The following is a 21,244-nucleotide window of genomic DNA, read 5'->3' as shown; positions in this document are numbered from 1 at the left end:
CATCCCTTTCGCTCTCGCAGATCACCCATTAGTTCGACAATTATATCGCGATTTGTTCTGTATCTACAAAAGCTACCGTGGACTCAAACGCCCTCAATCAAGAGTTTGACAAGTACATTTTGTTCTCCATCAGAGGAATCACCATTACGTAGCACCAGACATAAAGCGTCATCTATGGGTCAGTTCACAAAACTGATGTCTTACAAACTGGCAACATCTTTCAAATGTTGCAACCTGTATTAATCTTGGGCATACCTTCTTCACGAATGTTCATCGCGTCAACTGCATCAACAGTCAAAACGGTCAAAACAATAATAAACTGGAATTCCATTTCCATATCGCAGCAGAGTATTATTTTAAAAAATTAGTTCAACAATAATTATTATCAGATAGCAGCAAATAATGTCCGTTCCACTTGATGCACGAGAAATACTTTGTCACCTGAATCAACTGGGTTACCGAAATATTACACCGGACCAGCTGAAGGAATTCCAAAAAGGTTGGTACTCGATTCAATATTAAAAACTCGTTTATCGCAGCTTCCTCCCGTTAGATCTCCGCAAACTGATCAAATTCGACACCCGGATAAGCGATGGAACGGTAGAACGGCGCGTACTGCAGCAAACGACACAGCATTTGGACACATTCCAACGGTTGCATACGCTAACAACAATCAGCTACGACGCAAAAGTCGCCGGCAAACGGCAGCCCGGATCAAAAGTACAATCGGCCGCTTCCTCACGAAGAACGGATGTTACCGAGGAGGAAGCTCACCATCACCACAGTCATCCAAAAGAAGGGAAAGAGAATCGACCGGCACGAATCAAAACGAAACAGCAGCACCCCGAAAAGGAACCTGCGGCAAACAAAATGTGTAAGTGTGTCGCTATTTGAATATGAAACCGTGGGTAACAATAAGTATTTTTTTTAGGGATTCGACCGAGAAGCACCAGTGCAAACAAAAATCGTAAAAACGATCCTGTTTCACTCTACCACGCGTACCAGAAAGAATGGGCAAGGTTCAAGAATCAACTGCCGGGAGAAAACAGCCACTCTGATCTTCGATGGCAGGTGCGCACGAAACTACTGGCGGAAAAATGAAATGAATTGACCCATAGCTGAAAAACCGTCCATGACTAGTTAAATTGAACAAGGCTGAAATACATTCCAATTTTAATAAACTTTATTTTTACTATTAATACATTTATCTATCAAGGGCAAACTTTTTCATCAGTGACCTGGCATCGTTCCGATGCAGCTGCTCACTCAGCTTCTCCTCAATCTCCAAAGCAGCGCTCTTAGTCAGGACCAATGTGCAATGCTTCAGCATAGAGTACACGTTCAGCCCATAAACCGGCATTAGATTGATGTGATCAATCGCATCGGCTCCAGCGGTGATGTTCCTCGGCATAATATCGCTACTGTCAATAAACAGCACCGATGGTCCCCATAACCGTTCTTGAACTAAATCCTTCAGAAACTGTGGATCATCGCTGGGAATTTCCAAATCCATCACAACGTGCAAATCGTCCTGAGCCAACTTAATCGATAGTGTCGAGATCAGTCCCAGAACTCGACTAAAATACGGTAACATGTAAAAATGCGTCGTCGGTGAACGAGGACCGTGCGCAATTCCTCCCCCTCGCCACAGCGGAGACCGAATCGAACCATGTCGTGCCCTACCCAATCCTTTCTGTGGCCAAGGTTTCCGACCGCCTCCACGTACTTCGTTTCTTGTTTTCGAATGTGCGAAACTAACATACCGATACTTCCGCTGCCATTCAATATTCTGATGGACGATGTCTATCCGTGGAGTAGCTCCGTAAATCTCGCAGCTTAGTTCCTGGATTCCGAGCTTTCGCTCTACCACTTCATCCATGTTTTCGATCCATACCGAACGTGGAACTCGTTGAGGGTCGATCGTAACGAGCTGAAGCTGCTGAGCTAGTGTGGTACAGCTGCTACTGTAGGCACCAATCGGTGGAAACTTTAATCCGGTGAAGTTATAGGTACTTTTTCGGAATAATTGAAACATTTTCTCCGAAAAACTACAACCGGCTGAAACGAAAAATATTACGCGACCGAAATTTGTAAACACATGCTTATGTGAAACTGGCAAACTGTCAAATGAGTGTGGAATACCTTCTTTAGGGATTGTATAAACCTTGGTTTAATTTCAGCATGCAGTGCTAGCAGGATTACGAATAAATTTAAAAGTAACCGAAAGACACGGTTTGTGAATTAGGGGCCGTACACAAATGACGTAGCTTTTTTTCGGCGATTTTTGACCCCTCCCTCCCCCCACGTAGCATTTGGTCACAAAATTCTAACCTCCCCCTCGTAAATAACGTAGCATTTACCTACCCCCTCCCCCTCATACCATGCAAAGCGCCCGGGAGTTGAAAAAAAATTACATATGTTTTTCAATTATTTTAAATACCTACATGTCCTTTCAAAATGTTTGACGACTTTTATCAACATTTTCATTATAACAGCAAATTGCGTGTAAAATAAGCCCATTTCATGACAAATATAGTGTTGATAGTTTTGTTTTGAATTTTATAAGTCAAAGGGAGCATGAAGAGAAGTTCTCTCAGTTCACAATCGTGCAGCCGCCAATGATTGTAAGAAGCATACGTTCATCTAAATTACTAAATTTTGTTTGGTTGAATCCGAAGTGAAAATTTAATTCAGCTTTCAAACTAAGACTACTAATTAGCAATATTAGCTAACTAATGTAGCAAGTTAAATCCGCATACAAAATCTTTTTGTATTTTCGCGAACTTGCAATTCCGCGAATCGTAAAATTTACCTCATGAAAAACCGCATCAAAAGTAACTTGTTTGAATTTAAATTTATTTCTCTTGGGAATGGATGATCATTAAATTGTTTTCTCTAAACAATGGGTTTTAAACTTAATGCTACGTCGCACAACTTCTGACCCTACCCTCCCCCTCGTCACACTTCGTCACAAATTTGGTATACCCTCCCTACCCCCCAAAATGCTACGTCATTTATGCATAGCCCCTTACAAATAATTACAAATTTTGTACCACTGAATACATCTTTTTAAAACAGGATATCTTTATATACATTTTTTTACACGTTAAGAATTATACTTCAGATAATGATAAGGTTTTCAGTACACAGTGCCCTACAAATAGAAAGCACAATAAAAATGCCGAACAACTTTAATGGCAACACGTGTTGAGTGTTTTGGCGCGAAAAATGAACAGCTGTGTCGTGTTTTGGGATGGGAACAGATTGTTTACTAATCACACTATAGAATAAAGTGTTTGCTGTTCGCGTTATAGTGAAGTTAATTTCACATTGGAAGCGGTAGAATGTCCTCCGATAGAGCCTTCGAATTAGTCCGGGAGTTGACAAGAACAACAGAAACGATTCCGCCCTTCAACGTGTGTATTTTGATGAACGAATCCAATACTATTCCTGAACTATTTCTTTTCTAGGATGATGGAGTTCGAACCGTTCTGGAGGATATTAATAAAATTTATCAGGAAAATTATAGCTTCGCGTAAGTTAATCGGGTTGTAGTTGTGGGTTGGGCATGGGTGGATATAAACAGCAAAGCCATGGTAGTCCCGTTCCATAGAACTTTCCGTTTCGACAGAGATCGCAACCGATTTTCAGTGTATAGGACAATTGCAGGGCTAGGGCTTTAATCCTTCTGGTGGCTTTTTCTCTGTATATCTCCTGTACGAAATCAGTTATGGAATTGGCAATGATTTTGATGATCAACAAGAAGGTGCTGTTAATTATACTCACTGAAGAAAATGCTCTTATCGATTCGGTAAAGTCAAGATTCCACATTCAGTGAGTATGCTATGACTTGCGTGTTTCAGAAGATTATAATCACAGCCACTTATTACAGGTTTATCGCTTAACTAGAAGTTTACAATAAGGTTGTGTGATGCATCTGAGCCTATGTTTGTATTTACGATACGGAATCGAAAGGATTGTGTGACGCTTTCACGATTCTGTACTGACTGGCTCATGTTGCAAAAATTAGCTCCTTTCAAGGTTGCAATAGTGCTCTGGCCCCCAAATTCCTGGATGTAGTGAAAAGACTAATTGGCAAATTGCAATCTGCCATTTAAGGCTTATCTATACTTTGTGGATGGATGAAACATTCCAACTATGGTTTCAGATTTTTTCGTTTATTCCAAACACGACGATATTGCTGATGGAGAGCATGAACATTCACGAAAGTTGTTTGACCTACCAAACAACTTCGCTGAAAGCTATACTACCCATAATTGCAAGTCACTACCTACATGGAACTGACTAGTAAATATCGCATTTTTTCAACGAAGAACGCATGGCGATCGCTCAAAACCAAACACTAACTGACTCGCTATTGATCGACTTAAAGAAGCTTGAATCTCGTGAAAAATAGGTACACTGCAAACCATACTGTTCGCATCACCGTTTAATTTTGCTTAATAATTTGAACAATCGAAAGTACACCAGACCCCGATTGTTTCGATTGGCCAGAGTTGTGCTTTCAGCGCCATCGACTCAGGTTACCGTTGAACGATTTTTCAGTCAACTGAAACACTCTCAGACTCCCGAATGCGGCTCAACGAAGTGTGTGTGTATGGGTAAGTCGTCCGTGGAAGTTTAAGACAATTTCCACAGGGACGACCGATGTTCAATTCAACCCAGATCTCGGCACTGGAACATTTCGTCACAGTTATCAATTAGCGGACAACAATCCCAACGACTAGAACGTAATCAGGGCCAGGGGCAAATCAAGAAAGCCCCTCCTTTGTATCCACCCCTGGTCGGAGTGCTTATCACATACAGATCCCAAGCTAATGCGATGTTAAGGTTGTATCCTGACCCTGGTAGCTAAGATCAAGGAAGAAATGTTCTCATTTCAAAAGGAATTCCTAACTCGTCATTTTGCTCCAGACGATAACTGGTAACTAACCTAGATCCAGTCAACGATTTTTTACGTCAATTCGACATATTAGGTTGATCGCATACTATTAATAAACAGGAATTGAGGATGCACACCTTTTGTTTAGCGATAGTGATTTCTCTGTGGTACACAATGTACGAGAAAAAATTTAACATCTGGGATATGTTGGAAACGTACCTACGGCTGCGATACGATAATCCCAATCGGGACCAGATCAGATCATCATCGTTACGGACATCGACAGCTTGGATCAGCGAATGATCCATAAGAAAGACAAAAGTTTGATTTGATTGTCGAAAACATGAGCTACACTCGAGTTAATTTCTCGACAAAAATGTGATTAGGGTGTATAAGCCAGCTGTCGAAATTCCCTTTGAAGTTAAATTTTGGACACCGTTAATAACCGAACACAGTTCGCAGCAATTAATGAAAGTGTAAACTTTTCTCTTGTTTACCACCAATATCTGTGATTGGAGAGTAACGATTTGTGAAATTTGAAGTGAATTTTGAAAGTTTGACGTCCTAATCATATATTTGTACGTCTTACTCAACTCTGTTTCAAGTTTGAAGCCTTAATCACGATTGTATGTTCCGAGAAATCTACAGAAACCATCAGTGCATCAAGTGACTGCGGAAGATGGAGGACTGGAGACGAAGATAATGAAGAATCGGAAATGGTTTATGCATTTCAAAATGGGGTTAGAAAAAAAGTCACGCAGATCGCGAGTCCCAGAATACGTGTCTGGGACCAAATAATACACTGCGAAAACTGCCGCCTATCAGGACACTTATAGCCAGAATACGACCAGAAGAAAAAAACATTCGGCCCCATTTGTGGACATCTAGATAATTCCGCCCCAATAAGCACAATCTGAGTGCCTCGAACAAGGAGGATCTAAAATATGAATAGATTAGGATATTCTTCTGTCTTCTTAACAAATTAGAAGATTCCGCTCACACCAGATATTTCCATCGTTGTTCACGTACTGTCATTTCCATCGTTGTCATGTTAGGGTTTGAATTCTCACAAAGAAGGTAGAGGGTCTTGCCGACACAGGAGCCGCTCTATCGGTCAAAAGAATTAAGCGACCGTTCATAAACTACGTAACGCAAAAATTGCCCAAAATTGACTCCCCCACCCCCTATGGAATAAATTTTTCTCTCCTCCCTCTCCCCTATTACGTAACAAATTATTTGATTTTTGTTTCAAAACCTGTTATGTAACGATCTAGTTTACTCCCTCCCCCCTATATGTCACAATATATCCCAATTTATAGTGCTCCCTACCCCCTAAAAGCGTTACGTAATTTATGGACAGACCCTAATTCACAAGCTTGTTATTAAGCTTCAGCTGATAAATTTCTAAATTTAAACAGCAGAAGGAAATCCATATCAATGTATCGGATATGTCAATGTGCATTACCCATGTGCTCCCCCACAATTGTTGTATGGGAGTTGAAGGATTTAAAAAAAATCATTTCAACTTACATATTACCTTAATCGAATTGGGCTGATTCTATGTTCAAAACTATTATCAGGTACTGTTGATGCTAGAGACATCATTTTTGACAAAGATAATGTGTTTCTCTGTTTTCTTTGATTTCCTTTTGGATTGAGTCTTATCTTTAAAATAGCTGTTCATTTCCCCCAGTCTACACGCTATCACCATACTCAAATACCTATTGGTGATTTGCTGGGCAAATATTTCCAACAGAACATCCACAACAAATTTTTCTTGGTGTACAATGCACTCGTCTTCACTGCTATCATCGATCGCATTATTCAAATTTTAATTCAATCAATTTTTTAACGCCAACAGTATCCAACACTTTAAAGCGTCTCGAAGTGCATTTCGAAAAGCTGAGAAATACCAGAAAATCTTTTCATCAAATGTGATAATTTTCCATGTTTGAGAATACTTTTTGAAATCGGATAAAAATGTGACATCCGATCAGCCGCATCACTTTCTGCTGTTGCACGTGTTAGGAATTCTTTATGAACCAATTTGCTACATGCCTATCTGATGGATAGTTTTGCCCGGGTACGTATCATCTCAAAAAAAGTTGTGCACGATGGAGATGAGATAAGATGGTCTGTCAACCTCAGCGGTATTTAGTTCTTACATCGAGCTATTTGTATAGATTCCTGTGTCGTCTTTCCAGTTTTCAATAACTTGCCCAAACAATTTTTTGATTAGGCGAAATTTTGTGCAATTGGATGGATGAAATACCCTTTATTACCACTGTAGCACCTTCCGGCTTTATGAGCCTTGATGAAAGGTTGTATACATTTCTCTAGGCTTGATTTCGAGTCTGCAGCTACAAATTTCTTGCCAGGTCATCAGTTTCTGGGCCAATTTATCGGCGAGATGGGGGCGGCCGGCAATGATGGCTATGGGTCGGATTGGTATGAATTCCTACTTACCACTTCCTAAGCAACTCTTATTAGATAATCAGCAGTCAAACATGATGAAGTCAGTGTGCAATCCGCCAAAATCATCGTCACAACGCAACGCAACTAGGGGCTTTCCCAACAACACAAAGAGTGATTCCGTTTTTAGAAGCTAGCATCAATTCGGCGCTAGCTTAGTCCGCTCACTAAGTTAGTGTCGGATTCTGATGAGATGAAGTTGAAACGCAAGTTCCATAACTAATTTAGTTATAGGTTTTGTGTCAACTCGCAATGATCATTTCAAACAATTTTCTCTCGTAACGCAGAAAAAATAGTTTTCACCGAAATTTTTCTTCACTAAGGAGAAATATAGCATGTTCATTTATATCTCTATATGCTGTATGCTTGTTTAAAATGACATATTAACAACATTGCTGAAGGCACTATGTCTCTTAATATTTTTGAAGAGTTAATTCTCCATAATTACCTCTATGAGAATTAATCACTAAAATTTCTATATCAAAGCATGTGCTGTTTTATGTTGATAACTTATCGAAGTTTTCAAATCTTCAAAGTCAAGGATTATTAGATTAGGTGATCTTGAACGTTGAAAATGTTTTCGATCATTTATCCCACTTTAAAAGATCGCAATTTTTGACTTCATTGACATATTATACAAGTAAATATTCTCTAGAGATTTGAAAACTGTTCCATGTTGATTCTTCTTGTTTGTAGACTGGAATGACATCTGTTAGACTACTTATGTTTCAGAATTTTCAATAATTTATCAAACTCATTAAATTTTAGCATTTTTGAAAAAATTGCGATGCTCATGTATTTTTACCCCTTTTTCATGTATTTTTACCCTTTTTTCAATCAATAAACTATCTAAGGTTGGGTTGGAAAATAGATAAGTAGAGCTTATTTCATGGGAATAACTGAAACAATTAATTCGTTTTTTTAAATATGCTCATAATTTTCAACGTCATCACACCTTCTTTTAGTCACTATCGCGGCTAACCGAGTCCACCAATTCACCATCTGTCCGACGTCGCTGGTGACTGCACCTTTCATCTTCAGTTTACGTTTTACTATCGCTCAAGATTTTTCTTTTGGGCGGAACTGGTAACAATTTTGCAGATTCAGCTAGTTTGAGATGAAATGACTCCGATGTTTTTGTACAACTGTTGCACGCAGCCCGTGCGCACGGATTTAGAATAATTACCTTTAATCATGTTTAAACAGGAAATAATACTGCAAGTCGTTTGAAATATAAAACGTCATTTGAGTTCAGACAACCTAGAAACAAGCCATTGAAGAAATCGAGGAAGAAATATTAAGAGAGTTGCTGGAAAGGGATGTAAGTCAAACTGGTCGATATCTCCGGATCGGTTCTTGTTTCGACAAGTGGCGATACTAGCAATAGTTGTGAGTAGACACAGAAAAGGTCGATCAGCGAAATTTCACTGCCGATGATATCTCCGTCGGAGTGGTTGAGAGCTATATGGTACGTGAAAACAGGCATCGATATCGAGAGAAATACCGCCGCCCAGGGATTCTCAGCACCAGCTGAGGAACGAGTCGCACCAAGAAGGATTAGAAAAGTAGCAATGGAGAAAACATGAACGATTGTCACAAAATAAAAAGAGCAGGAGCACAATCAATCCTGAAGTCATACCTAACGATGGAACCGGAGCATGAGGATTAGAGTAAACAAGAGCTTTAGGTTTAGTCGGTAAGCTTAACTACTACAAACCACTGCAGTAAGAACCCGATACTACCACAAGCTAGCAGGCAGCGATGTTTGTTGAAGAATCCTTCTCGATAAAAGACATTGACTCAATTTGTTGATCTGAATCGATTGGTACGCAATACTCGGCCCTCCACGGCTTGGAAATAACTTTCACAGTTTAAGAATTTCTGTACCTTTCTTTTAGAAGAAACGTAAAAAAAATCAAAACCCTGCCTTCCCTTGAGGATTTTCTGCGCACGGGCCTGATAGCACGTCTTTGCTGTTGTAGCAGCTGACTAGATTTCGCCAACACGCCACTTGAGAATTAATTTTAAATACTTCCAAATTCATAGCCTAATCCGTCACAAAAAAGCCGGTTTTCTTGCTGAAAGAACAGATCCCTCGCCAAGTCATTTTTTTCCGTGAACCACGAAAATAAACTTGCATCTTCTAGGAACCTTGCCGTGAGAAGGAGCCTTGTAGAGTTTGAACCCCGATTTGCTTGAAATTTCCATAGACTTCATCGTCGTTGAAGACACATCCATCGAGTCAGTACCTCGTCGTACAGTTTTTTTCGCCAAACCGTAATCCCAGTAAGATCAGGTGTGATTTTTCGAATGACCTTCTACCACAGTTGACGAGAATGGATAGCAGTATTGAGAGATTCCTTGTACTGTTTTATAACTCGAGCCAGAATACATTCAGGATAATCTAACATTATTGCCAGTTCCCGAGTCGACGTTGAAGGGTTTTCGAGTATCTGTTCACAGTTATTGTTGTTTTCTTTTTCTTCTAGATAAATAATAACTCGACACCATGTTGGTTAAAAACTGTTAAATAAATAGACCGAGCAACAGTGTTTACAACAAATAAAAGGCTTTTGAAAGCTTGATGAGATGAGCTCAAATTTCCTAATTTTCTCACGTATCTGCATTCCGTTGAATGAGGAATCTGCCCAAAATCAATGGAATGCAAAAGCTACTAATTTAAGGTGACTGGAATTTGTTTGACCAAACGGTAGATTGGTCTTTTCCCCCTTTTTGAGTTCAACAAGATATCAGGATTCATATACGGATGCAATATAGTAACATAACTGTACACGCTGTTATTTAGAAATTCAGAGTTTATATTTGATATTGAGCGTACTTGAGCAAAGTCTGATAGCCAAGTGAAAACTAAACTTGATGTTGTGATGTTGCCGGCAATGATCACTCAGGTTGATAACGTTTTGGTTATTTTAGTGGTTAAAAGATCAAAATCGAGAGCATGAAATTGTTCTTTGACATTAAACAGATCTGCTATAAGTGAGAGCAAATTGAAAACTGTTAAAATGTTTCGATGATAACAAAATAAGTACTCAATTTATTTGGCCAAAAAAATGAAGGATTTTTTATGAAAAAAAGCAGATCGTGAATGCACAGCAAAATGACAAAAATATTTCAGAATATTTTCTAGAAGTGAAAATGGAGTTTAGACTTATGGAAGTCACCTTACTTCAGTATCAACACCTATCCAATGCAGTACTGATATCAGAGTTAAAAATATTCAAATTCATTGAATGAAAATTGATCATATTCAGCCGCATTCATTTTCAATATTCAGTGACGCAGCTGAAAACGTCAAATGAACAAACCGCCCATTCATCCATGCAGATTTTCATTTGTCTCCGATTATTACACGAAGCGCCTGTGCAGCAACGAATCAAACGCATCAAAGTAGGCCCTGGCACAATGGAGGCGATGATGATTGTTATTTCATATGCTTTACCGGCATTTGAAAACATTTTCCTAGATAAATAGCGAAATGAATATATTGTACGATATTCAACTGAATGAATAACATGGATATTTGAATGAATATTTTTTCTATTCACCGCGAGTCGCATCAGGTTCATTTTCAGCCGTCAACAAAGAGCTTCGATTACTTTTAACTCTGACTGATGTCATTCAACTTGTTAGACCAAGCAGACATATTCGTTTTGCAGAACAACTTAAAATACGTGGCTGAAAGTTACAGCGTTGGAATAAAGATTCTCGTGTATATAGAAAATGACAGTATAGAGGTAAGGTTATATGAGCTATCAACGCGTATCCCGTAAACCAAATGCAAAATACACGTCATAATTTGGAGATGTAGAATCCGTTTCACCTGATATTTGAAGAAACTTATTCCCGAGTATGACTGATGTTCTTGTAGCGAGAATGCGAGTCGAAAGATCTGTCCCCTCTTAACTAGGGTTACCAGGGTCATCTTAGCACCTCTATTCATGCCACCCATTTGAACACATTAGTTGGAACAGTGTATGCTATCTCTATTCAACACATTAGCTTAAATGGTAGGATGAATAAGGGTGCGATGTATTAGATTTTTCGCTTCGCTGCAACGCGAATATTTTACATTTTCCAATCCAGATTTTTTATTGATCTGCCTGAAGAACCAGTTCTCCTGAACCGATCGCGAACGGATTTCTCATGTTTAGGTGAACGATAAAAGAAAAGTATATGAACCTCAAGATGCAGCAGGCGACCAGATAAGAGTTTCCCCGCCGCGAAAGAAGCTATAGAAAGTAGCATGTACGAAATCCGACGAACACTCAATAACATTTGGTTTTGTTTTAGTTACATTTTGTAAATATATAAAAGACTCTGTTAAGACACCGCAATGAGCCGTATCGAATAAACGAAGTATACAAAATTGTGATTTCATACAAGGATGGCGTTTGATTAAGTAGTCGCCAATCCCCAAATATGAACCGTGTTAAGAAATGAGTTTCCAAAATCTTACGCTTCTAAATGTATCTATTTTTTTAAATCGTCTATAAGAAATATTTTGTCAGAAAGGCGTGCCCCTCCTTTGTCAGTCAGCTGGAGCCGCCTATGATTTTAATCGCTTATTTCCGTCATCTCATTCGGCAGTCTGTGATAGAGTAATGAGTAGCTTTTTTCAATAAGACTACAAAATACAATACACACTTTACGACTTATGACCCTTTGCGCAAAAGAATTCTAGGATTTTTGATTTCGAACCTAAAAATTCTTCGCGCTTTTTTGTCCTAGACATTTGATTTCAACTGTTGAACAAAAATATTTACGTGAATATTCAATTTATATTCACCTGATGGACATTTTTATTTGTTAGCTTTCTTGAAGAGTGAAAAAATAGCAGTCTTCCCATGGACATTTTTTGACCAAGAATGGATAAAATTCCAACATCACAAAAATAACTCCCACCATAATATATATGCTTTGCTGTACTCGGAAAAGGTGCTCAAATTTTGCTTCAATTTTGTATACATGTTTCATGTTTCTCTTCCAGAAAACAGGAACTGTGATTGTGTGTCAGTTACGTTAGTTTCGTTGTGTGCCCTCTTTTCTATTTCGATCTGATCTACTTTCCTGCCAAATACCATTCGTCCACATATAAGTATAACTGTTTACAAGCATAGCAGTTTTGCAATGAAATGGGGCCTAACCTTTGCTAAATCTGAACACTTTTTTCGTGCTAGCATTCCATCATTTTATAAACAAATATTTGTGTATCCGTAGTTATCTGAAGTTTGATATTCTCTGGAGATCGGTTTTCTGTGAATCTGTATTTTCTGGAATAAGCTGCGCGGTGTGTGACGTGAGACGACTTAATTCACCTCACTACGTGACTTTTCTTGCCCGATTTTGAGTGTTGACTCGGATGAGGAGAGATTCCCCATTGTCGTTAAATGGGCTTCTCACATCACCCGACGTGACTCTTCAGAATTGTGTGAGAAAAGTCGCCAAGAGTGAGTTGAGATTAGTCCTATCACGTCACACGCGGCGTAGAATAAGGACGACAGTCAGCTATCGTGGACGATACGTTGTATTATAAGCAAAAAGTCAGTTACAGTTACAATACTATCTAAACAATTGTTCATTCTCTTGCAGTGTGTCCTACAACCAAACCGGCGATCGGAAGTACCTCCCCCTGGTCATGTACCGGCACAAGCTGATCCAGCGACAGAAGCGTTGCATGATGGTCTATTTGTACAACCGGATCCAGAAGCTGAAGAAGGTTCGGTGGCATCTGGGCGCCACGCTGCCCGCCGACATTAAAGCCAATCTCAACGAGCCAGAGCTGCAATGGTTCAACAATTACTCCAAGATGCTGGCTAGCTACATGATGACGATCGGCGACGGTCAGGGACTGAATCTGACCAACGATATTAAACCGCCCAAGTCGCTATTCATCGAAGTTCGCTGCCTCACCGATTACGGGAAGTTCGAGCTGGAGAGCGGCGAAATTGTGCTGCTGAAGAAAAATAGCCAACACTATTTGCCGAAGCTGCAGTGCGAGGCGCTCATCCGGCAGGGTATCCTGCAGCACATTGTTTGATGTGAATAATTTGGCGAGGGAATGTAACTATGTAAGCAAACGAAAGGATTAAATGAATTTACAACAATAAATACGCTTATTTGAAATGGTAATTTGCGCTGGATTTCCTATGGGAAAACAACTGCTTACCATATGCGGAAATTTCGACCTGAATTTCCGAACTTTACGACTTGGGGAAGCCGGGAAAAGGCAATAAATTGTTTGAACGAAGGCGAGGTAGAACACAAAAAAATCCCGAACGCAAATCATTTCCTAGCTCCTGCAAAGTACCTATAAAATAAACTTCGATTGCCTGGCGCCTAGACCCTAGGGATCAGACGTGAAGCCAATCTCGATTCACTGACCGGCGGAATCTGGGAAAGTCTAAGATTATGTTATTTACTTAATAAATACGAATAGGATTACCTATTCTGTTTGAAGGTTTGACCCCAGCAACGTCAACAGAATGTGCGAGTGAGATGGAAAGATGAAACAGAAAAAAAGCGGAAATAATTATGGGATTTTCGCTTGGAGAGACCAAAGAGGAAAACCGACCCGGGCTTGAAATTCCGCCTGGGTTTCTCAGCGTTTTTGTGACTTCCCCTGTTCCCACTTGAAGGGTAGTTATTTTCTATACAAGAGTGCATTGGTGTAAGCGGGAGAGAACCATCAGCTGGGGCTCACTTTATGCTAATAATGTATTTACCATTCGAAGGCGCCTCGTAAACAAAGGATCCTTCCGCATAAGTTAATCAACTGAACCGTGTGCGGCATGCGCTCCTTATGTTTTGGTTTATTGGGCTGGGTTTTCCGGAAGAACGGAAATACCTAACTTTTTTTGAAGACATCCGCAACAGATGGTTGTAGTTTGGCCGCCGTGGATTGGTATCGACGTTACAGGGCTTTAGTTACGTGCCCAATTGAGTCAATAAATAATGATTAATATTCTTGTTTTATTGCATACTTCGATAGAGCTCTACTTTTTAATAAAACAATTTATATTTCCATCCCTCAACGCTTCAGAACGATTTTTGATTGATTTTCCAAGAAAATGTAAACAGGTTCTTGTTCGACACTATAGGTCTTGTAATTAGTGTTGTCGCCCTCTATGCGGTCACAGTTGGAACCAAAATTTTCTAACCAAAACATAACTCGTATTATTTATTATAATTCTTCAGAACATATTATTGAGCTAAACCTAACGATTATTCTACAAAAATTATTAGTTCGTGCTAATCGAGTACTGATACACAACCATGTGCTGTTAAGCCCCATGCAAGATTGACTAGCAGTCTTCGACAAAGTTGTAAACAATTAAATTATCTTTCTTATTTTCACTTACAGTGATAATACGATGCATACAGTGTCACCTAACGGCGAAAATGCGAGCTAGTGGGTTTTCTCCATGTAAATTGTCGAAAAATCCGGTACAAACTTCAAGAACGTTGGTCCGGTAGCAAGACTTGTCCGTTTTGCTTCAAATTTGGTGCTCAATCTACTCTACACCCAGCTGGATTTGAAACTGCATGGACACGAACGGTTGTATCATCCGGACGATATAGTCGTCATGTTGTTCGTTTGGCAAGTGAGCGACGAATGATTGAAACGGGTACGCACCACCTCTATTTATGAACTACCCGTTTTTTAATTAGTCACTTAGGTGCACGCGTGTGCAAATGTCAGCGTCAAAGTCCGTAGGGACACAAAAACTACAGAAACTCTGGCAAGCAATTTAAAACCAAGCTTTTTACCCCTAAGCAAAGGACTCGAAGCTGTATAAGCAATATAATCTGTACATTCATAAAGGTACACAAAGAGTCAAAGAAGGTCTGGTTAGATCTTGCAAGCTGCCACTACAGCCAGGAGGTACTATAGTAGTAACGAGGATTCACCGAATTCGGAAATTCTTTCGCTGTGTTTTAAGTATTTGTAAGCAAAAACAACAATGATGAATAGTTCTACAGGATTGATCGCACCTATTAGTATGGCACCTCTTTCTCTTTTTGATGAAACTTTTCCAGTCCCAGTATCTAGTGTAATGTATTTCTCAAGTAAGCGCAACGTAATTGTAAACATTTTTGTTTATTTTGTTAGTGATACAGTTATGCGTAGAACTTCAACAATAGGGCAAAAAGACTTGGTATTTATGGATTCTTGGAACAAACTGTAGGATTTAAATGTTTTCTCAAAATATACGCTGAAAGGAAACATTTAATGGGGAAAATTGAAAATGCTTACAAATTAACATGGGACATTTCGAATATGCCCAGGGCATTACCCACCCATCTTTTGCACATGCGTGTGAAAGAATGATGCTTTTATTTATATGATGCTTTGGTGATCTGTTTCTGATTAAGGTGTTTACGCATTTTTTGTGCCCGAAAGAAGAAAATCGGTAACATCCAGCCATACAGCGAGTAAAGATAGATGACACCAGAGTTAAAAATATTCGAATTTATTGAATGAAAATTGATCATATTCGTTGGGCGCCAATTTGTAGCCAGCCCTGGTCGATCCCTAGCAAGCGTGCAGCTTATGCGCCACTTCCCGTAGGAGTGGTCTCAACAGTGGCCACTCGTTCGAATCCGTGGTCTCCCTCAATCATCGGCTCGATTCCGAACGATTTCCAGAAGTTGTATCCCAGGATCAGCTCTCTACAAATCTGCGGTACCACTAGCGTCGGAATCACCCTGGTCATTCTCTTGAATACCATCGGTAGCTGTACGAATCCGAGACATTCATGTACAGTTTTATCGGCCGTGACAATCTTCAGTGGGCTACGCTGCATCGTCAAACCATACCTCTTGGCAATATCGGTCATACTCGTTACACTGACACTTGCGCCAGAGTCGAGTAAAGCGTCGTATTCGGTGTCAAAAATCTTCACGGTTACGTGAGGGCTGCTCTCGGTGTGGACCCTTACTTCACACACCTTCAGAAACGGGTCCTCAAACGGACTAGAACTGGGAACGTTCGTCGGCGGAATGCTGTTGTTCCCTACTCCGCATTCCTGACCTAGTTTCCCGATGGATTACCAATCCAGTCCCGGTCAATCCGTGGGTGGTTCTCGCAGGTCACCGTCGTCTTACCGGGTGTTCCGCAGATGTAGCAGAACAACTGCTTTTCGTGTCTGCAGTTTCGCCAAATATGTCCCGTTTGGCGGCAATTCCAGCAAAGGGGACCATTTGTCTGTTCGACTGCCGGCGTGGCACTGGGTTGTTGAGCACGCGTTACTGATTTGGACTGCTCCTTTGCCCGCCGATCACCATCGAACCTCTTTCCTAACGCGTTCACCTCTTCTGCTTCGGAATAGGATCCCGTCGACTCGTCAGCCTCGATGTTGTGTAGACCAGTCGTGTTACGCGTCGGTCCTTCTCGACACTGTCTGAGTGCCGGATCGTTCGCATCGATACGGTACGCATAGTATTCGAGCTTGCGCAAATCTCGTACAGTTCTGCACGCCAGTTTGGAACGGTAGTGTGGACGCATGTTGTCCCAAATGACTTCAAACACCCTTTCCTGATCAAGTGGTGATGATAGAAGCTTGTTCAACCTCTCTATCTCCGTCTTAAACGTCAAGAACGGCTCGTTCCTAAGTTGTTTCCGCTCGTAAATTTTCTGACGATTTCCCTGGTCCTTGTTCGGGTTGCCGTACATGTAGCGGATTTTCTCCTCGAAGTCCTGCCAATCTAGGAACTCGTCAGCGTAGCACAAGTACCAATCGTAGGCATCTCCTCGCAATATGGTATGCACTCGCTGCAACAGGATGTCATCTGCGATCCGGTCCATTCGCGCTAGCCTACGAATCTTATGGAGAAAATCTTCTAACGATCGATGGCGGGGGTTGCCACTAAAAGTTAGATGCCATTTCTCCATACGCCGGTCTGCGTCCTGAATCTCACGATCCGCGATTCGTCGATTCACACGACGTCTTGGACGAAACTGCTCAGCGTCATACTCATCTTCGTCCTCGCTACTCTGCAGGATTACTGCACTCTGCCTTCGATGCAGGACACCGGTGGGATTACCTCGACTAGCCCACTGAGAAAAACTCCGTCTGTCGCTCCACCGTCTATCAGCTGGATCCTCCCGTTCAGCTATTCTCGTCTCCATATTATACATTCTGCTCAACCGTCGCGCTTGCTCCTGACCGTCTCGTGTATCGTAGTAGGAACGGTCGCTTACTGTCTCCATCCGTCGTTCGACTGATTCCCTTCGAATCGCTCGTCCCCTATCGGACTCATCCTGTCTCGTCTGTGGAATGCCGCTATATCGTCGTTGTGGTACCTCTTCTCTCAGCCTGCGTTCGGTTTCTGGACGGTTGACTCGGTTGTACGGTGTCGGTTGCGCTTCTCTGTCGAACTCCACCCTACTCATCAGCTCAGGAACTTGAAGCCCTCGATTGGAAGGGTTGACGAACCTCGTCGGATCCGGTATCTGGGTTGCCAGTCTAAATTCTGCCAATTCTCGCCTCAACTCAGCCACTTGCATTCTCAGCATTCTGTTCTCGTCGTTAAGTTGGTTTTCCCTCCGTAGTTGTTCCTCACTTGCCGTTTTGGGAATAGCTCCAAGGGATCGCTTCGAATGCTCATCAGACGACCTGTCTTCGCGTTCTTGTCCATCGTCTCGGTGCTTCTCGTCTTTCCTATCATCATTCCCTGACTCCAATGACTTTTGCTGATTGTCGACAACTTCTCCTGAGTGAGAATCTTCGGAACCCTTCTTCCCACTAAATCTGTTCAACACACTTCGAATTTCCCTTATCAGTTCTTTACGCATGGCTTCGGATCCAGGATCCTCAGCTATGCTTCGGGCGACCCTAAGCGCGTAATGTTTTAATCGGGAAATGCACCTTTCATCTGAACCTTTCTCCAACTTCCCTCTCAAAACATCGATTATACTTGACACGCGATCGAACTCTTGTTCGATAGTAAACCGCGACGGATAATCCCGATTTTCCCTCACATCTTCGTAAAAAAGGATTTCGTCCCAGTCCGCCAAACGCAGAGAAGGTGCGCGTAGTTTGTCCGGTTTAGTTTGTGAAAAATAAATCACTAAAAGTGATGAGCTAGTAGCTACGTGCGTAGAATTGTGTGCAAAAGGTTACAGAAAGCCAGACGGCCTTTTCTATTTCGCACAGCTCGCCGACGAACGAGAGAAGAGGCAGAACGAACGAAAGCAGCACGCGCGCATCGGACGAATTTTGAACCCGGCACCGTTACGCCGCCGGAAGGAAGGACGACCCGTCTAAAAACCGTTCCTTCAATCGCCGGAAAATCAACTGTAACTTTTCCGGCCGATCAAATCATCAACCAGCAACCAACAACCGCTGGTCAGAAACCGGCGCGGCCGATCGACGTGATCGCCCGTCATCGCAGCAGAACGATCGACAGCAGCAGAAACCAACAGCAGCAGATTGGGTGAGTCGTATCGTTCTTGCTAATTAAGTGTGAAGGGTGGCGTCCAGGGAGGACGCCACAGTGATTTAAGCCGCCAGAGCGAAAGACGCTTGAGAAGTCGTCCACGGACGGCGAGATTAGGGACGCGTCCATGATTTGAGGTTGTGTGTCGGCCATTACGTTTTAGTCCGTCATTCACGAACGCCACACACAACCCATTTAATTAGTCACCCGGGTGCAAAGCAATAGCTGATTGATACGCTGGAGCCGTGAGGTGACGTCACCGAACTTTGGGAGGATTTTAGAAATGAGAAGAAAAGCACAAGCAGGTCAATGAGCACAGTAGGGAGAGAGTACACGCACACCATCAGAAGATAGGCCTAGAAAGTTAAAAGCTAAAAAATACAAACATGAAATAGAACATAAATCTGCCGTTTTGTACCGTAAATAAATGTTGTTTAGTGTAAATGTAGCGAATGTTTTGTAGATTCATGTAGTACTCCCTTATGGTTTTAGTCGGCTGGATGTTGTTGGCTCGAATCAAAACTTGTCGAAAGTAAACAAAGTTCATTTCATATCGTCAACCTGGCGCCCAGGTGGTGAAATCAACGGAGTGCTGGAACGTTGCCAGAAAAATTTTATTTCCAGATCAAATTGTACTAAACTTCCCAGTTTAACACAGCCGGAATGCTGGCTGGTTCTAATTCGTATTCCGGCTCCGGTTACACAACCGATTCAAGTTAGAATGTTTAAGGGGTACCATTTCGATGCGGCTTAGCCGCATAACCGAGGCCTAGAGGGCGAGGTGGCCACCGACCCGCCGTCGGAAGCAAGCGAACCTGTGATCCACTCGTTTGCCCGGCTTACTCAAACATAGGGGCTATCCCTAGTTTAAGTCCGACTGAGCGGTAGCGAAGTCGGACAGCACGCGCAAAAGCGATGTGGCGTAGCCACATTGGGTGGTGGACACAAAATAAAATTGGCAACGCTAGCAAAATGTAAACACAAATGAACACTCCGGATGAACCTATCGTCAATTGACATTTCGACGAGTTTTGATTCGAGCCAATAATATGGGCCCGTTTTAGTCTCGTTCTAGTATGGTTACGTCACTTCGTTCGGTGTAGTTTTCGTTTCGTTTCACTGTCTTCCGCTTGGCGGAATTTGATGAGTGGTGAAAGCTTCGCTTTCAGTATGTTTGGGCCACCTGGCGGTGAGTGGCTACAGTTCCAGTGATGATAAGTTAGGTATGGGGAATTTCTTACTGCGAATTATCTGAGTGTGATGAGGTTTTTGATGATTGCTGCTAGTTGATAATAGGGTCGTCTACCCGACTTTTGGAGGCTGATTTTTGATAAGCCTGTCTGGTTCGATCCTGATTAATTTCTTTTAGGTGAATCTTCTTCAGGGACTCGCCCTAAGAAGAGTCTCATCCGGGCAAACAAATCTTGGCGTGCAGTCTTCCTACGGGAAGTGGCGCATAAGCTGCACGCTTGCTAGGGATCGACCAGGGCTGGCTTCTAATTCAACACGGCTCGACTGCCTATTCGGCTGTTTGTACCGCGCATCATGTTTTGCAATAAATACAAGCAAATAAGCCAATGTAATAATAAGACCCGGTGGCAAGTTCGCAGAGAATCGCGATGATATTGTGGGGAAAGTTCTCGTGATCTCTTACCATTCCCCGCGTAAATGCATAAAGAATTAGAAGCATTTTCAACGCTTCCAGAAATACCAAAAATTTCAAAAAGCTCATCATTTCAACCAGGGACTCAACTCTGTGCAGGTTGGGCCTACGTTGTGCAACCGTAACTTTGTGATATTGTGGTACCAGTACCGAGAACAGTTTCAATTCTCACGGTACGGTATGGGATTATCTTCTCGATGATAATCGATCTAGCTTTCTCCACGATCTTTGCTTCTGCTTTATAGAGGTGGGCCATTGTACTGCCCATGACCAGATTTCTGTACCATTCAGTGGCGAATCCAGGGGGAGGATTCCGGGGGTCCGGACCCCCTCCGAAAATTTTAACTAGTTGGGAAATTTTTAGTTAGTTTCAATTTTTCCTTTTTTTATTTCGACTATGTTAGTCACATTTTCTTTTTTACATTTTAACAACATTCAATTAGCTAGAGATTACTGGATAGGGAAAGTTATGAAAATTAGAGCCATTGTACTCAAGTGAGAGCAAGGATGTGAAATAAACAGATCGGAAAACTATAAGTGGCAGAGTTATTAGAACAGGCTTAATATCGTACGGGCTTAATCTTTGTCTTCTGCTAATGAGGGTCGAGCTTAGGCAGTATAACTACGAATCACCCGAGTTCACTAGCATGTGTCCTGGTATGGATAGACGTGTCCATCTTTACCGTGACAACCGACAAAAATTAAGTACTACTACGATTGTAAGCACAGTGACAATAGTCTAATAA

The 21,244-nt window shown here is 41.6% G+C and overlaps 3 protein-coding genes across 3 annotated transcripts; 2 read left to right on the top strand and 1 right to left on the bottom strand.

Annotated features, from left to right (window-relative positions):
- Window positions 1–254: 254 nt before the first annotated feature.
- On the top strand, window positions 255–1,181 carry LOC131686179 (uncharacterized). The gene is made up of 3 exons (XM_058970397.1): window positions 255–499; window positions 554–874; window positions 932–1,181. Exons 1-3 carry the CDS (start codon window positions 403–405, stop codon window positions 1,099–1,101), a joined length of 588 nt encoding a protein of 195 aa, XP_058826380.1. The 5' UTR covers window positions 255–402; the 3' UTR covers window positions 1,102–1,181.
- On the bottom strand, window positions 1,162–2,110 carry LOC131686178 (large ribosomal subunit protein uL4m). The gene has a single exon (XM_058970395.1). The coding sequence runs from the start codon at window positions 2,033–2,035 to the stop codon at window positions 1,205–1,207; it is 831 nt and encodes a 276-aa protein (XP_058826378.1). The 5' UTR covers window positions 2,036–2,110; the 3' UTR covers window positions 1,162–1,204.
- A 1,120-nt stretch (window positions 2,111–3,230) lies between these two features.
- LOC131682342 (DNA replication complex GINS protein PSF1-like) lies at window positions 3,231–13,519 on the top strand. The gene is made up of 3 exons (XM_058963731.1): window positions 3,231–3,416; window positions 3,471–3,535; window positions 12,986–13,519. Exons 1-3 carry the CDS (start codon window positions 3,345–3,347, stop codon window positions 13,431–13,433), a joined length of 585 nt encoding a protein of 194 aa, XP_058819714.1. The 5' UTR covers window positions 3,231–3,344; the 3' UTR covers window positions 13,434–13,519.
- Window positions 13,520–21,244: the final 7,725 nt, after the last annotated feature.

This window comes from Topomyia yanbarensis, chromosome 2 (assembly GCF_030247195.1).
Source record: "Topomyia yanbarensis strain Yona2022 chromosome 2, ASM3024719v1, whole genome shotgun sequence".
Taxonomy (NCBI): Eukaryota; Metazoa; Arthropoda; class Insecta; order Diptera; family Culicidae; genus Topomyia; species Topomyia yanbarensis.
Note: the sequence above shows the minus strand (reverse complement) of the source record. Positions and strands in the feature narration are given on the sequence as shown.

Coding starts and splice junctions, on each gene's coding strand:
- LOC131686179 (XM_058970397.1), top strand. CDS start 403: ATGTCCGTTCCACTTGATGCACGAGAAATACTTTGTCACCTGAATCAA. Junction 500..553: donor GCTGAAGGAATTCCAAAAAG/GTTGGTACTCGA, acceptor TCCTCCCGTTAG/ATCTCCGCAAACTGATCAAA. Junction 875..931: donor ACCTGCGGCAAACAAAATGT/GTAAGTGTGTCG, acceptor TATTTTTTTTAG/GGATTCGACCGAGAAGCACC.
- LOC131686178 (XM_058970395.1), bottom strand. CDS start 2,035: ATGTTTCAATTATTCCGAAAAAGTACCTATAACTTCACCGGATTAAAG.
- LOC131682342 (XM_058963731.1), top strand. CDS start 3,345: ATGTCCTCCGATAGAGCCTTCGAATTAGTCCGGGAGTTGACAAGAACA. Junction 3,417..3,470: donor AAACGATTCCGCCCTTCAAC/GTGTGTATTTTG, acceptor TTTCTTTTCTAG/GATGATGGAGTTCGAACCGT. Junction 3,536..12,985: donor CAGGAAAATTATAGCTTCGC/GTAAGTTAATCG, acceptor ATTCTCTTGCAG/TGTGTCCTACAACCAAACCG.